The sequence below is a fragment of the Pristiophorus japonicus genome, chromosome 14 (assembly GCF_044704955.1).
Source record: "Pristiophorus japonicus isolate sPriJap1 chromosome 14, sPriJap1.hap1, whole genome shotgun sequence".
In the NCBI taxonomy this organism is placed as follows: domain Eukaryota; kingdom Metazoa; phylum Chordata; class Chondrichthyes; family Pristiophoridae; genus Pristiophorus; species Pristiophorus japonicus.
Window position 1 is genome coordinate 8,957,192 of NC_091990.1, and position 14,495 is coordinate 8,971,686.

Consider the following 14,495-nt stretch of genomic DNA (forward strand, 5'->3'; position numbering starts at 1 on the left):
TGTCCCAGAGAGCTGTGGAGGCTGGGTCATTGAATATATTTAAGGTGGAGATAGACAGAAGTGGAGCTGAGTCCAGATCAGATCAGCCATGATTTTATTAAATGACGGAGCAGGTTCGAGGGGCCAGCTGGCCTACTCCTGCTCCTATTTCTTATGTTCTTATTAAGGGATATGGGCCGAAGGTGGGTATATGGAGTTAGGTCGGAGATCAGCCATGATCTCATTAAATGGCAGAACAGTCTCAAGGGGCTAAATTGACTACTCCTGTTCCTATGTTCCTTCGAGCATGCTCTGCCATTCGATAAGGTCATGGCTCAACCTCAACTCCACTTTCCTGCACTATCACCATATCCCTTGATACCCCGAGTATCCAAAAATCTATTGAGTTCTGTCTTGATTATACGCAATGATCCAGCATCCACAATCCTCTGGGGTAGAGAATTTCAAAGATTCACAACCCTCTGAGTGAAGAAATTTCTCCTCATTTCAAACCTAAATGGCCACCCCCTTATTCTGAGACTGTGATCCCTGGTTTTAGACTCTCCAAAGGGGTTGTTTGCTGTTCATTTAATTAGACTTTTTTGGAGGGGAGATTTAATTACACAGATTACAGCACAGAAACAGGCCATTCGGCCCAGCGGTCCGTGCCGGAGTTTATGCTCCACACCAGCCTCCTCCCCCCCTCTTCATCTCACCCTATCAGCATATCCTCTTCCCTCTCCCTCATGTGCTTATCCAGCTTCCCCTTAAATACATTGATACTATTCACCTCAACCACTCCCTGTGGTAGCGAGTTCCACATTCTCATTGTTCTCTGGGTAAAGAAGTTTCTCCTGAATTCCCCATTGGATTTATGAGTGACGATCTTATATTGATGCCCCACAAGAGATACATGGTAACTCAACCATCAACGGTATCTGTGTTTATATTTGATACACATGTTCAGATTATTAGTTCTATGTACTAGGTCTGATCAAGTTCACTAGTATTGGGATTTCTAATTTTGACATCCTTTTAGTTCTGGCTTCATCGAACGCTCAACATCCATTAGAAATCATAACTATATTTCTTATAAATAGGAACTATAAAATTGGAGATTTTTAATATATATATATGTGTCTTTTGCAAGGTTTCATGATTTTGGGACTGAAAACAGATTTTTAAGAATTACATTTAGGAGCTATTACCCTTGTATCAAAATTACATCATGATTTCTCATCTAAGAAGAAACTGCCATTAATTGCAGATATTGGCACTGGATTAGTTACAGCGGCAGATATAAATTCTGACAATGGTATTTAAAACTTTAATTTCCTGCATTTAAAAGAAATGACAGTGCTAATCCTAAAGCGGAAAGTCAGTGGCTGTGATAATTTATGGCCGGGACTGGGGAACAGGTTCGAGCAGTGTTGGATCATTTACAGCCGTGTGACGCTCCCTGTAGACCAGGAACTGGGCGGGTGTTGGACTGTGGAGGGGAAGGTGGGACTGGCCACAGGTAGTCAGGAGGTGGAGCTGGGGATCAAAGAGCGACTGGGGCCATAGCTGTTTGTTTCTAGCAGTCGGTCGGTGTGTTGTCGATAACTTGCTCCCACTCAATCGGTTGGGAGAACCACAGCAGCAAGTGGGCTGTGGGCTGCTGTTGGGGAACACGATGCTGCCCCCGGGCTCGGTCCCAGGGGAAGGCGGGCCGCTTCGCAAGAACAAGCCGGATAACACTGCCTTCACCCAGCAGAGACTGCCCGCCTGGCAGCCCTTCCTATCGGCCGGCTACGTCCTGCCCACTTTCTTCCTGCTCGGACTGATCTTCATCGCCATCGGACTCGGGCTCTACTTCACTTCCAACAACGTCGCCGAGATCGAGGTGAGTGTTGGGGTCTGTGCCCCTGTCTATGTGGGCAGGACTCTCGGGCCGGCCCAACCAGTCCCGAAGCTTCATTGTCAACCCACTGTCCCAGCCCTTGTAACTCTCATTTCCTGCTAACAGCCAGTCACTGGTAGATTGGGGGGAAAGGAAGGAATTTGAAAAGTTGAAGACTGCATTAAGGAATCTGTTACATTTGCTTTAACTCCTTGACTGCCCTTTAAGAAGGTGTGCCTTAAGATTAACTGGAATATACTCCTAAACCTTTTCATTAAAAACATTCTTGTCTGTAGTGATTGTCGAACCATCCATCACTCTTTGCCAGTTAACTGTTGAACCTGTGTTTCTCTAATTGGTGAATAGTGAAAGTAGAAAATAACCAATTGTATTGCAGAAAACATTACTTCCCAATTTCATTTTTCTGTGCAGTCACATCGCGGTGTAAGAGATACGGCCAGCACACTATAAACCCCAAGGTAACATTTACAACCAAGGAATTGCTAGATGGAAATAGACCAAGGTCTGTCCAGTTCACCGTCTACCATCTTGGGAGTCCCATGACACAACTGATAATGGAGTTGTTGACCAATCAAAGCGATCAATCTCTGTCAATGCATCTGCAACAGGCCCAGACATGAGGCGAGGAAAACCCCCAGTGGGGGAGAGCTTTGGGAACCACAGGTCCAAGGTCACCTGTTCTCCTTCCCCCCCCCCCCTGAGCTCGCTACACTTACCACACGGCATGTCCCAAATTACTCGTACAACATAATTACATTTACATTTAAAAAGTTCAATAATTCAGAAACAAATCACAAAGTTGTCCATAAGCTTATCCATCTGTGTCCAATGGCTCCAAATCAACCACCCAGGTAAGGTCCAGTACATCCTTCGGGGCTTCGTGAACTTCCAACAACCTCGGGTATCCACCCACTTCACAATCCTCCATGGTCACCCAGCTGAACCCTGATGGGCTTGGTCCTCATTCTTGACTCTCGGTTACTGGAAACCGCCGGCTTCTAGCTACCCTGACCCGCGGTGAGCTGTCCTTGCCTTTTCACCGCAGGTCGGCACTATATATAGAGCTAGAGCGCCGGGCCCTGGAACATCGTGGGCGAATGAGGGTACGGGGCCCAGAAGAGCCGAGGGCCCAGGGGCAGCACGGGCCAGCCCACACTGCGATATGTGTGCGCACTATGTCCATGCAGCAGAGCAGGTCTCCAGTCATCCTGGTTCAACCCTTGCCACTGGATAAAGACCTAGCTCTGTCAAGCCCATGTGGTGGCTGGTGTGCAACGGCCACCCCACATTTAAAAAAAAAAAAAAAAAAAATCCACGCACAGGCATCTTCCACCCCATCAACTGGAGTTCAGGACTGGAACATCGGGTCCTTCATTGAAACATCTGTGAACTCTTGTCAAGTCATCCTTGTTTGAGGGACCGCCTATGATGATGGTGATGATGCCCTGAACACTGGTTAGGCCACAGCTGGAGTACTGTGTACTGGTCTGGTCACCACATTACAGCAAAGATGTGATTGCACAAGAGAAGGTACAGAGGAGATTTACGAGGATGTTGCCTGGACTGGAGAAATTTAGCTATGAGGAAAGATTGGATAGGCTGGGGTTGTTTTCTTTGGAACAGAGGAGGCTGAGGAGAGACCTTTATTGAGGTGTATAAAACTATGAGGGGCCTAGATAGAGTGAAATAGGAAGGACCTATTTCCCTTTGCAGAGGGGTCAACAGCCAGAGGGCATAGATTTAAAGTAGATGGTAGAAGGTTTAGAGGGGATTTGAGGGTGGTGGGGGTCTGGAACTCACTGCCTGAAAGGGTGATAGAGGCAAAAAGCCTCGCCACATTTAAAAAGTATTTCATTGTGCACTTGAAGTGTCGTTACCTACAAGGTAACGGACCTAGAGCTGGAAAGTGGAATTAGGCTGGATAGCTCTTTGTCGGCTGGCATGGACATAATGGCCGAATGGCATCCTTCCTTGCTGTAAATTTCGATGATTCTGTTACTTCCTTTCATAATTTTAAATACAGTTATCATATCACCCCATATTCTAGGTTGTTCTAATTTTAAAAAGCCTCAATTTATCAAGTCCTTCTTTGTATTTATGTTTCTCAATACCAGGCAGCATCCCAGTGAATCAGCAAAGTACTCTCTAAAGCCTCAATATCCTTCCTATAGTATGGACCCCAATAATGTACACACTGCACTGCATTCCAGACAGATTCCTAGAGCAATCCGTCATGGAACCAATCAGGGAATAGGCTATTTTAGATCTTGGATTGTGTAATGACACAAGGATAATTAGTAATCTCATAGTAAAGGATTCTCTGGAGAAGACTGATCCATAAAATTATAATATTTCACATTGAGTTTGAGAGTGAAATACTTCATGTCAGAAACAAAAGTCTTAAACTTAATAAAGCCAATTACATAGGTATGAGGGGCGAGTTAGCTAATTGGGAAATGAGATTGAAAGGTCTGATGGTAGATAAGCTGTTGCAAACATTTAAAGAAATATTCAAAAATTATTCAATGAATATACATTCAGTTGAGAAATAAAAACTGCACGGGAAAAGTGATCCATCTGTGACTAACTAATATTAGATTAAAGGAAGAGGCTTATAATGTTGCAAAAAATAGTAGTAAACCTAATGATTGGGAGAGTTTTAGAAACCAAACAATTGATAAGGAAGAAAATTAGAATGAGAGAAAACTAGTAAGAAATATAAAAATAGATTGTCAGAGTATGTAAAAAGGGAGAATAGCAAAAGTAAACCTTCGAGGCTGAGTCAGGTGAAATTATAATGGGGAATGAGGACCTGGCAGAGGCTGAAAACAAATAGTAGGAACCAAGGGGCTAATAAGAGTGAGGAACTTAAAGTAATTAATATCAGAGAAATAGTTATTGAGAAACTGATGGGATTAAAAGTTAACAAATCCCCTGGACCCGATGGCCTACATCCTAGGATTCTAAAAGAGATGGCTGCAGGGATAGTGGATGCATTGGTTGTGATTTTCCAAAATTCCCGAGAATCTAGAACGAACACAGTGGATTGGAAGGTAGTAAATATAACCCCGCTATTCAGGAACAGAGGGAAGAGAGAAAACGGGGACCTACAGGCCGGTTAGCCTTATATTAGTGCTCAGGAAATTGCAGCAATCTATTAAGGAAGTGGTAACGGGGCACTTAGAAAATCATAATATGATTAGTCAGATTCAACATGGTTTAATGAAAGGGAAACCGTGTTTAACAAATGTTAGTTTTTTAAGGATGTAACTCACAGGGTAGATACCAGTGGATGTAGTATATTTGGATTTCCAAATGGCATTTGATAAGGTGCCACATAAAAGGTTGCTACGCAAGATAAGGCTTGTGGGGTTGGTGGTATATTAGCATGGTTAGAAGATTGGTTAACAGACAGACAGGAAAGATTAGAGATAAACGGGTCATTTTCTGGTTGTCAGGCTGTAACTAGTGGGGTGCCGCAAGGATCAGTGCTGGGGCCTCAGCTAATTACAATCTATATGAATAACCCAGATGAAAGGACCGAGTGTAATGTATCCAAGTTTGCTGACGATACAAAGCTAGGTGGGAAAGTAAGCTGTGAGGAAGACGCAAAGAGCCTGAAAAAGGATATAAACGTAACATAAGAAATAGGATATTAGAAGATACGGACAGGTTAAGTGAGTGGGCAATAACATGACCGGTGGAGTGAAATGTGAGGTTATTCACTTAGATAGGAAGAATAGAAAAACAGAATCTTTTTTAAATGGTGAGAAGCTATTAAATGTTGGTGTTCAGAGAGATTTAGATGTCTTCATACAGGAAACACAAAGTTTTGCAAGGTGGTTGGAGTACAAGAGTAAGGAAGTCTTATTGCAATTGTATAGGGATTTGGTGAGACTACACTTGGAGTACTGTGCACAGTTTTGGTCTCCTTATCTGAGAAAGGGTATACATGCCTTAGAGGCGATGCAACAAAGGTTCACTAAATTGAGAGGGTTGTCCTAATGAGGAGAGATTGAGTGACCTCATTGGGTCAGCCATTTAGGACTGAGATGAGGGGAACTTCTTCACTCTGAGGGTTGTGAATCTTTGGAATTCTCTGCCCCAGAGGTCTGAGTCATTGCGTATATTCAAGGCTGAGATCGATATATTTTTGGACTCTAGGGGAATCAAGTGATATGGGGACAGTGTGGGTAAATGGAGTTGAGGTAGAAGATCAGCCATGATCTCATTGAATGGCAGAGCAGGCTCGAGGGGCCAAATGGTCGACACCTACTTCTTATGTTCTTAACGGGTCTTAATAAGGTTTTATATTGAATCATCATTGCCACTTGGCAATTACATTCGATACCTGTTGCAACTAAAACCTCGACTTCCAATAACTTTAGGCCTTCCGCGAGAGGTGGGCACCGGAGGGACTGGAGTGCATCATCACGCCCGGCAACCAAATTTTAATTTGATTTTACGTTTTAAAGTTTAATTTGTTTTAATTGCCGGTGCTTTTAGTGTCCCCTTCCCTTTTATAGGGGGCACCGGAAAAAATTTGATTTTAGCGCCCCAAAAAAAAACCAAAAAAAAAGAAAAAAAGGGGCCTTGTAAATGTCTGCAGTGTCATCCAGGGCGGGTGGCACGGTTTAATGTTTTATGTTTTACAGATAAACTCTAAAAGAGTTTCCAATAACTTTAGTAACCTGAGGTGCTGCCTTTAAAGTCCTGAGAACATGGTGCCGCCCCCCCCTCCCCTCCTGTCCAATCCCACTGCTCTTTCCCAGCAGTCGGCCTGCTTCCATTCTGAGTATAATTATTGATATTTTATGTGGGAAATACATTTCCATTTATATAAAAGATTCTGGGCCCCGTCACCCTCCACATATCCTGCTTTGAATAAAACAGCAACAAATTGCAACTGAACAATTTGTTTCAAAAGTGTTCCATGTGTATGTAATTAACAAGTGAGAGAATTTTCAATAACACCAATCATTAACCTGTAGTAATTAACCTGGGGACCTGTTTAGCTGACTCACCCACAGGGAGTACCTGAGCCAGATTAACAGCTAAACGTTTCAACCAAACTCCGACTGCCAGGGAGTAATGCCACAGAGGAGCAGCCAGTATAAGCATATTTTTGTAGATTTGGCTGTACCATGGTGCTCTATCCTATTGTAATTGAGAAATGGTGCCCTTGTATTGTGCACCCTACCTACTGTACTAGGATGTGTTGGTATGATTCTGGACTGATGACTTTACAATGTGGTGTAGTGATGATAGAAATTGTCACTCTTTAATGGGCAGATGCGACAATCCCGCCGACAGGATTTCTGTCTCCCATCTTGTTTCCCCGCACCTGACGGCTTAATGACGCTGATCTTTCCTACGGCAATAATTTGGCGGTCTTTCCCAGTGACACTGGGTAACTACACCGTGTGATGCTGTACTGAGTAAAACAGAAAGGTCTCTGCTTGGTCTGTGTTGAGTTAATTGATCTTGGCCATGACACCAGCAGAGGTGTCAGCCACCCTCACATATCTCTGGACTGTGGACAGGGGGGAGGGGAGGGGAGGTGTGGAGGTCCGGAGGCGGGTTATGGTTTCCACTCCGGATTGATATCCAGAGCCTTCTGGAAAATGTGGAGAAAGAAAAAATTGAGCTCCATTATCATCATAGGCAGTCCCTCGAAACGAGGATGACTTACTTCCACACCAAAAAAAAAGGATGAGTTGACACATGTTTCGAAAGGAGTACCCGAACTACATCCTGAAGGGTGGAAGATTCCTGTGCATGGATTATTTTAACGTGTGGTGGCCGTTGCACACCAGCCACCACACGGGCTTGACAGAGCTAGGTCTTAGTCCAGTGGCAAGGGTTACCTAAGATGATTGGAGACCAGTTCTGCTGCACAGACCTAGTGCACACACATATCACAGTGTGGGCTGGGCCCGTGCTGCCCCTGGCCCCGAACTCACGCCTCACCTGGGCCCCGATCACATCCCTCCAAAGTCTCTCGTCCCATGAATTAATAGCCTGTCAAACATTTACTGCCTCCAATCTTCCACCCTCCATAAATCTGAGCTCATTCAAACTCTGCTGCCTGTATTGTAAACCACATCAAGTCTCGTTCACCCATCACCCCTGAGCTCACTGACCTACATCGATTGCCAGTCCACCAACACCACGAATTATTTATATATAAAACATTCTCATCCTCTTGTTCAGATCCCTCTGTTGTCTCTCCCCTCCCAATCTCTGTAACCTCCTCCAGTACCTACACCCCTCCCTATCTTTCTAACCTCCTCCAGCCCCTACACCCCACCCTATCTCTGTAACCTCCTCCAGCCCCTACACCCCACCCTATCTCTGTAAACCCCCCCTCCCGCCCCACAACCCTCCGAGAACTCTGTGCTCGCCCACTTCCTTCACCTCACCGCCTAAATTCTAAGCTTTGGAATTCTTTCCCTAAATCTCCACCTCTTTAGCCTCCTTTAAGACACTCCTTTAAAACCTACCTCTTTGACTGACCTGTTCTAATATCTCCTTCTTTGCCTTGGTGTCAAATGTTATCTGATTATGGCTCTTGAGAAACATAGAAACATAGAAACATAGAAAATAGGTGCAGGAGTAGGCCATTCAGCCCTTCGAGCCTGCACCGCCATTCAATAAGATCATGGCTGATCATTCACCTCAGTACCCCTTTCCTGCTTTCTCTCCATACCCCTTGATCCCTTTAGCCGTAAGAGCCATATCTAACTCCCTCTTGAATATATCCAATGAACTGGCATCAACAACTCTTTGCGGTAGGGAATTCCACAGGTTAGCAACTCTCTGAGTGAAGAAGTTTCTCCTCATCTCGGTCCTAAATGGCTTACCCCTTATCCTTGGACTATGTCCCCTGGTTCTGGACTTCCCCAACATCGGGAACATTCTTCCTGCATCTAACCTGTCCAGTCCCGTCAGAATTTTATATCTTTCTATGAGATCCCCTCTCATCCTTCTAAACTCCAGTGAATACAGGCCCAGTCGATCCAGTCTCTCCTCATATGTCAGTCCTGCCATCCCGGGAATCAGTCTGGTAAACCTTCGCTGCACTCCCTCAATAGCAAGAACGTCCTTCCTCAGATTAGGAGATCAAAACTGAACACAATACTCCAGGTGAGGCCTCACTAAGGCCCTGTACAACTGCAGTAAGACCTCCCTGCTCCTATACTCAAATCCTCTAGCTATGAAGGCCAACATATCATTTGCCTTCTTCACCGCCTGCTGTACCTGCATGCCAACTTTCAATGACTGATGTACCATGACACCCAGGTCTCGTTGCACCTCCCCTTTTCCTAATCTGCCGCCATTCAGATAATATTCTGCCGTGGCGTTTTTGTCACCGAAGTGGATAACCTCACATTTATCCACATAATACTGCATCTGCCACATGTTTGCCCACTCACCTAACCTGTCCAAGTCACCCTGCAGCCTTTTAGCGTCCTCCTCACAGCTCACACCGCCATCTAATTTAGTGACATCTGTAAACTTGGATATATTACATTCAATTCCCTCATCTAAATCATTAATGTATATTGTAAATAGCTGGGGTCCCAGCACAGCCCTGCGGCACCCCACTAGTCACTGCCTGCCATTCTGAAAAGGACCCGTTTATCTCCACTCTCTGCTTCCTGTCTGCCAACCAGTTTTCTATCCACGTCAATACATTACCCCCAATACCATGTACTTTAATTTTGCATACCAATCTCTTGTGTGGGACCTTGTCAAAAGCCTTTTGAAAGTCCAAATACACCACATCCACTGGTTCTCCCTTGTCCACTCTGCTAGTTACATCCTCAAAAAATTCTAGCAGGATTTCTCTTTTCATAAATCCATGTTGACTTGGATCGATCCTGTCACTGCTTTCCAAATGTGCTGCTATTTCATCTTAATTGATTCCAACATTTTCCCCACTATTGGTGTCAGGCTAACTGGTCTATAATTCCCCATTTTCTCTCTCCCTCCTTTCTTAAAAAGTGGTATTACATTAGCTACCCTCCAGTCCATAGGAACCGATCCAGAGTCGATAGACTGTTGGAAAATGATCACCAATGCATCCACTATTTCTAGGGCTACTTCCTTAAGTACACTGGGATGCAGACTATCAGGCCCCGGGGATTTATCGGCCTTTAATCAGCACCTTGGAACGTTTTACCAATTTACAGGCGCTATATAAAGGCACGTTGTTTCTTTTGTTATTGGTGAGAATTTGCCAGTTCTATACTCCACAGCCTATTTTCTAGCCATTCACTTTACCAGACAGCAAATTACGAGCTGTTGAGTCAGAAGTGGACTCTCGGGAAGAAGCCAGTTGTTATGTTACAATCGATCCATACCTCCAACAATACCTTCAGGTGATATGAGAGAAGATCATCAAAGGCAGTCCCTCAGAATTGAGGAAGACTTGCTTCCACTCTTAAAATGAGTCCTTAGGTGGCTGAACAGAGAACCATAGTCGCTGTCACAGGTGGGACAGATAGTCATTGAGGGAAAGGGTGGGTGGGACAGGTTTGCCGCACGCTCTTTCTGCTGCCTGCGTTTGATTTCTGCATGCTCTCGGCAGTGAGACCCGAGGTGCTCAGCGTCCTCCCGGATGCACTTCCTCCACTTAGGGCGGTCTTTGGCCAGGGACTCCCAGGTGTTGCACTTTATCAGGGAGGCTTTGAGGGTGTCCTTGTAATGTTTCCTCTGCCCACTTTTGGCTCGTTTGCCGTGAAGGAGTTCCGAGTAGAGCACTTGTTTGGGAGTCTCGGGTATGGCATGCAGACAATGTGGCCTGCCCAGCGAAGCTGATCAAGTGTGGTCAGTGCTCCAATGCAATGAAAATGGGGGAAGATGTGATTGAAGTACCACCTGACATATGGAACCGAGTAACACAGCAAAAATGGAGAGTACAAATTTCAAATGATAAAATTTAGGGGGAAACTTCGAACAGTTGCTTACGTTTAACTGACTGGTTTTAAAAGCTGTAAGAGGACACGGGTTGATGCACTGAGATAACGTGCTGTCCTTTCCCCTCCAACACCCTGCTTTCAACCCAGCCCAGACAGACATTTCTCTGTTGTAATGTCTGTAAGCTTGTAATGTTTGTAGCTCCACACTGTAGATGTGGAGGTATTGTGCACTGCAATTGCACAGTTAATAATTAAACAGAACCAGGCAGATTTCCAGAGGCTTCCGAGAGAGCTGCCTGCCATGTTGGAAGCTGCGTGTGCTTTGCTCTGTTAAAATATCACATTTGGCGGTGAGATGGGATTTTTTCGGATGATTTAAAGCTTAAATTTTGTTGGTGAAGGATTCAGCCAGCCGACAGAGAGACTTTCTGTTTTTGGGTAAAAAGCTACAAAAATCCGAGGTAAAATACAGCACACGGTGTGAACAGCTAGAGATTAAAATGGCAGGTGTAATCGGACATTTGGGGGAATATAGACATGACCGGGAATGTTTTAAAGCGTTTGTGGATCGGCTAGAAATGTATTTCACTGCAAATAACATAATCGAAGTTCCAGACAATGCAGTCCAGAACCGGGCTGTGTTGGAATGTACGAAAGCAATCATCTTATCGGAGGCAGGTCCGGCATTGTACGAAACCCTTGTAAACCTGCTTGCGCCTGACGAGCCAAAGGACACAACGCTTAGAGATTTTAATGAAGCTGGAGCAGCACTATAACCCCAAACCGTTAGAAATTGCTGAAAGCTATCGTTTTGGGATTCAGAATCAAAAGGCTGATGAAAGTATCAGTGATTATGTCATAACATTAAAAAAGCTATCGATGCACTGTAATTTTGGAAACTTTCAAAACCGAGCATTACAGGATCGTTTTGTTTGTGGGGTGAAAAATGATGCGCTCAGAAGGAAGTTATTGACGACGGATGACTTGACTTTTGAGATTGCTTGTCAGACAGCGAGGTCGATGGGCATGGCCGAACAATATTCCCGAGAATTAAATAATAATTACGGTCGTTGGTCAACCGAGGTAAATCACCTGCAGGTTCAAGGTAAAAGATGGTGGGGGCCCAAAGTCTCAGAAACTGGAAATTCTAACAGAGCGTCGAAGTCGTGCTATAGGTGCCTGTGACAACACATTGCTCAAAGTTGTCCATACGTGAAGGCAGAGTGTTTCTTCTGCAGGAAGACGGGCATCTTGCGAAGGCATGCCGACTGAAGGGTAAACCAACTTTCAAAGCTATGAGTAGAAATCCCAAGAGACTACATAGCATGGAGGAACAACAACAGGACAAGGAGATGTTAGATTTACACGTCATCAGGAGCACGAGGTTAACAGACAGCGATTCGGAAAGCATCAAAATCCACATAGATGTTGCGGGATTCAAGATACCAATGGAAATTGACACGGGTGCATCCGTGAGTGTAGTACCGGAGTCACTATATCGCGACAAATTGCGTGATTTCCAACTGGAGAAATCTACGATAGAGCTGCGAGGCTACTCGGGAGAGAAAATTCCTGTGGTAGGTCGTATCACTGTACTGGTGAAATATAAAGATCAATTTCAGAACTTGCCTCTAATAGTAGTGAAAGGAGACAAGCCTGCCTTACTAGGAAGAAATTGGTTGAGTTCACTGAAGCTGGATTGGAGTAAGATTTTCTATGTGGAAGCGAGATTTTCATCAACGGATGAGGTTATCAAGAAGTATCCGAAGGTGTTCTGCGAATCGGGCAGTCCAATTCAAGGAGAGTGTCAGGGTACAGAAGGAGGCTAGATCGGTTTACTACAAGCCACGTTCCGTACCATATGCACTCAAGGAGAAAGTTGAGCAAGAACTCAAAAGACTAGAGACTGAGAACATTATTTGTAAGATAGATCGATGTAATTGGGCTACACCCATTGTTGTTGTACCTAAGTCTGATGGTAAGGTAAGATTGTGTGGTGATTATAAAGTAACCGCAAACCAGGTTCCAGAGGGTAATGTCCCCAATACATTGCCGAATATAGAAGATTTGTTCACAACACTGACAGGTGGTCAGATCTTCTCAAAACTGGATCTTACGAATGCCTACTTACAGCTTGAACTAGATGAGTCCAAGACATGTTTGACTATAAATACTCATCTAGGCCTATATCAATTTAATAGGCTACCGTTTGGAGTGTCTTCCGCCCCTGCCATATTCCAAGGCGTGATGAACCAGATTTTGCAAGATATTGAAGGGGTAGTTATTTGGATGACATATTAATTTCAGCACCAAATAGGCAAATTCATAATAAAACATTGAATGAAGTCCTCAAACGGCTAGAGAAGCTCAGAGTACGAGTGTCTGCTCGTAAGTGTGAGTTATTTAAAAACTCAGTAGAGTACCATGGAAAATTGGATCCAATTAGAAATGCACCCACTCCCAGGAATGTCACTGAACTTCATTCATTCTTGGGTCTTTTGAACTATTATGGGAAGTTCCTAACAAATTTGGCTACAGTATGACGTCTACTAAATGAGCGTTTTTAAAAAAAACAGGTCCATTGGAAGTGGTCAAAAGAATGTGATACAGCATTCAAGGAATGTAAAAGCAAATTGGTAGAGAGCACCATATTAGTTCACTATGACATATCTAAGGAGATTATGCTAGCATGTGATGCCTCTCCGTATGGAGTTGGGGCAGTAATCTCTCATGTATTGAATAGTGGGGAGGAGAGACCAATTGCTTTTGCTTCACGCACTCTCAGTGCCAGTGAGAGTAATTATGCGCAAATTGAAAGGGAAGCTTTGGCATTAATTTTTGGGGTCAAGAAGTTTCACAAATACTTGTATGGTCGTAAGTTTACCATCGTTACGGACCATAAGCCCGTAACAGCAATCCTCCATCCAAAGTCCCCAGTTCCAACATTAGCTGCAGCCCGAATGCAGAGGTGGGCTTTGATTTTGTCAGCATATACATATGATATTGAATACAGATGATCAGCTGATCACAGTAATGTTGATGCAATGTCTAGGTTGCCTTCCCCATCACAAGTTACACCCGACAGGGAAGAAGTGTTTTATTTTTCATACATTGATGAACTGCCAGTCACAGCTGAAGAGATTGTAGAGCAACCAAACGTGACCCAGTGATGTCAAAGGTGTATGAGTATATTGCAAATGGATGGCCAAACCAGGTAACAGACAAAGATACACATCCATTCTTCATTCGTAGGAATGAATTATCAGTTGATAAAGATTGTATCATGTGGGGTGCAAGAGTGGTTATACCAAATAAATTCAGGTCCAAATTATTAGGAGACCTCCATGACCAGCACCTGGGAATGTGCTTGACCAAGAGTTTTGCACGCAGTTATTTATGGTGGCCAGGTCTTGATAAAAATATAGAGTACATCGTGAGTCAGTGTACAACATGTCAATCGGTAAGCAAGCAACCACCACCAGTACCATAATAGCCATGGAAATGGCCTCCCAGGGTGTGGCAAAGGCTACATATTGATTTTGCTGAGTTAGAAGGACAACAATTGTTCATTGTGATTGATGGCCATTCGAAGTGGATTGAGGTGTTCCTAATGTGGAAAATAACAACAAGTAAAACATTAGACATTTTACGAAAATTATTTTCTTCATTTGGTCTCCCTGAGGAAATTG

At 44.1% G+C, this 14,495-nt stretch overlaps 1 protein-coding gene across 1 annotated transcript in view; it reads left to right on the forward strand.

Annotated features, from left to right (window-relative positions):
• Window positions 1–1,520: 1,520 nt before the first annotated feature.
• tmem30b (transmembrane protein 30B) overlaps window positions 1,521–14,495 on the forward strand; it is a 43,899-nt gene continuing 30,924 nt past the window's right edge. The window contains exon 1 of the mRNA XM_070898820.1: window positions 1,521–1,864. Coding sequence (XP_070754921.1) covers window positions 1,655–1,864 — 210 coding nt within the window. The 5' untranslated portion in view covers window positions 1,521–1,654. The remainder of the gene's footprint in view (window positions 1,865–14,495) is intronic.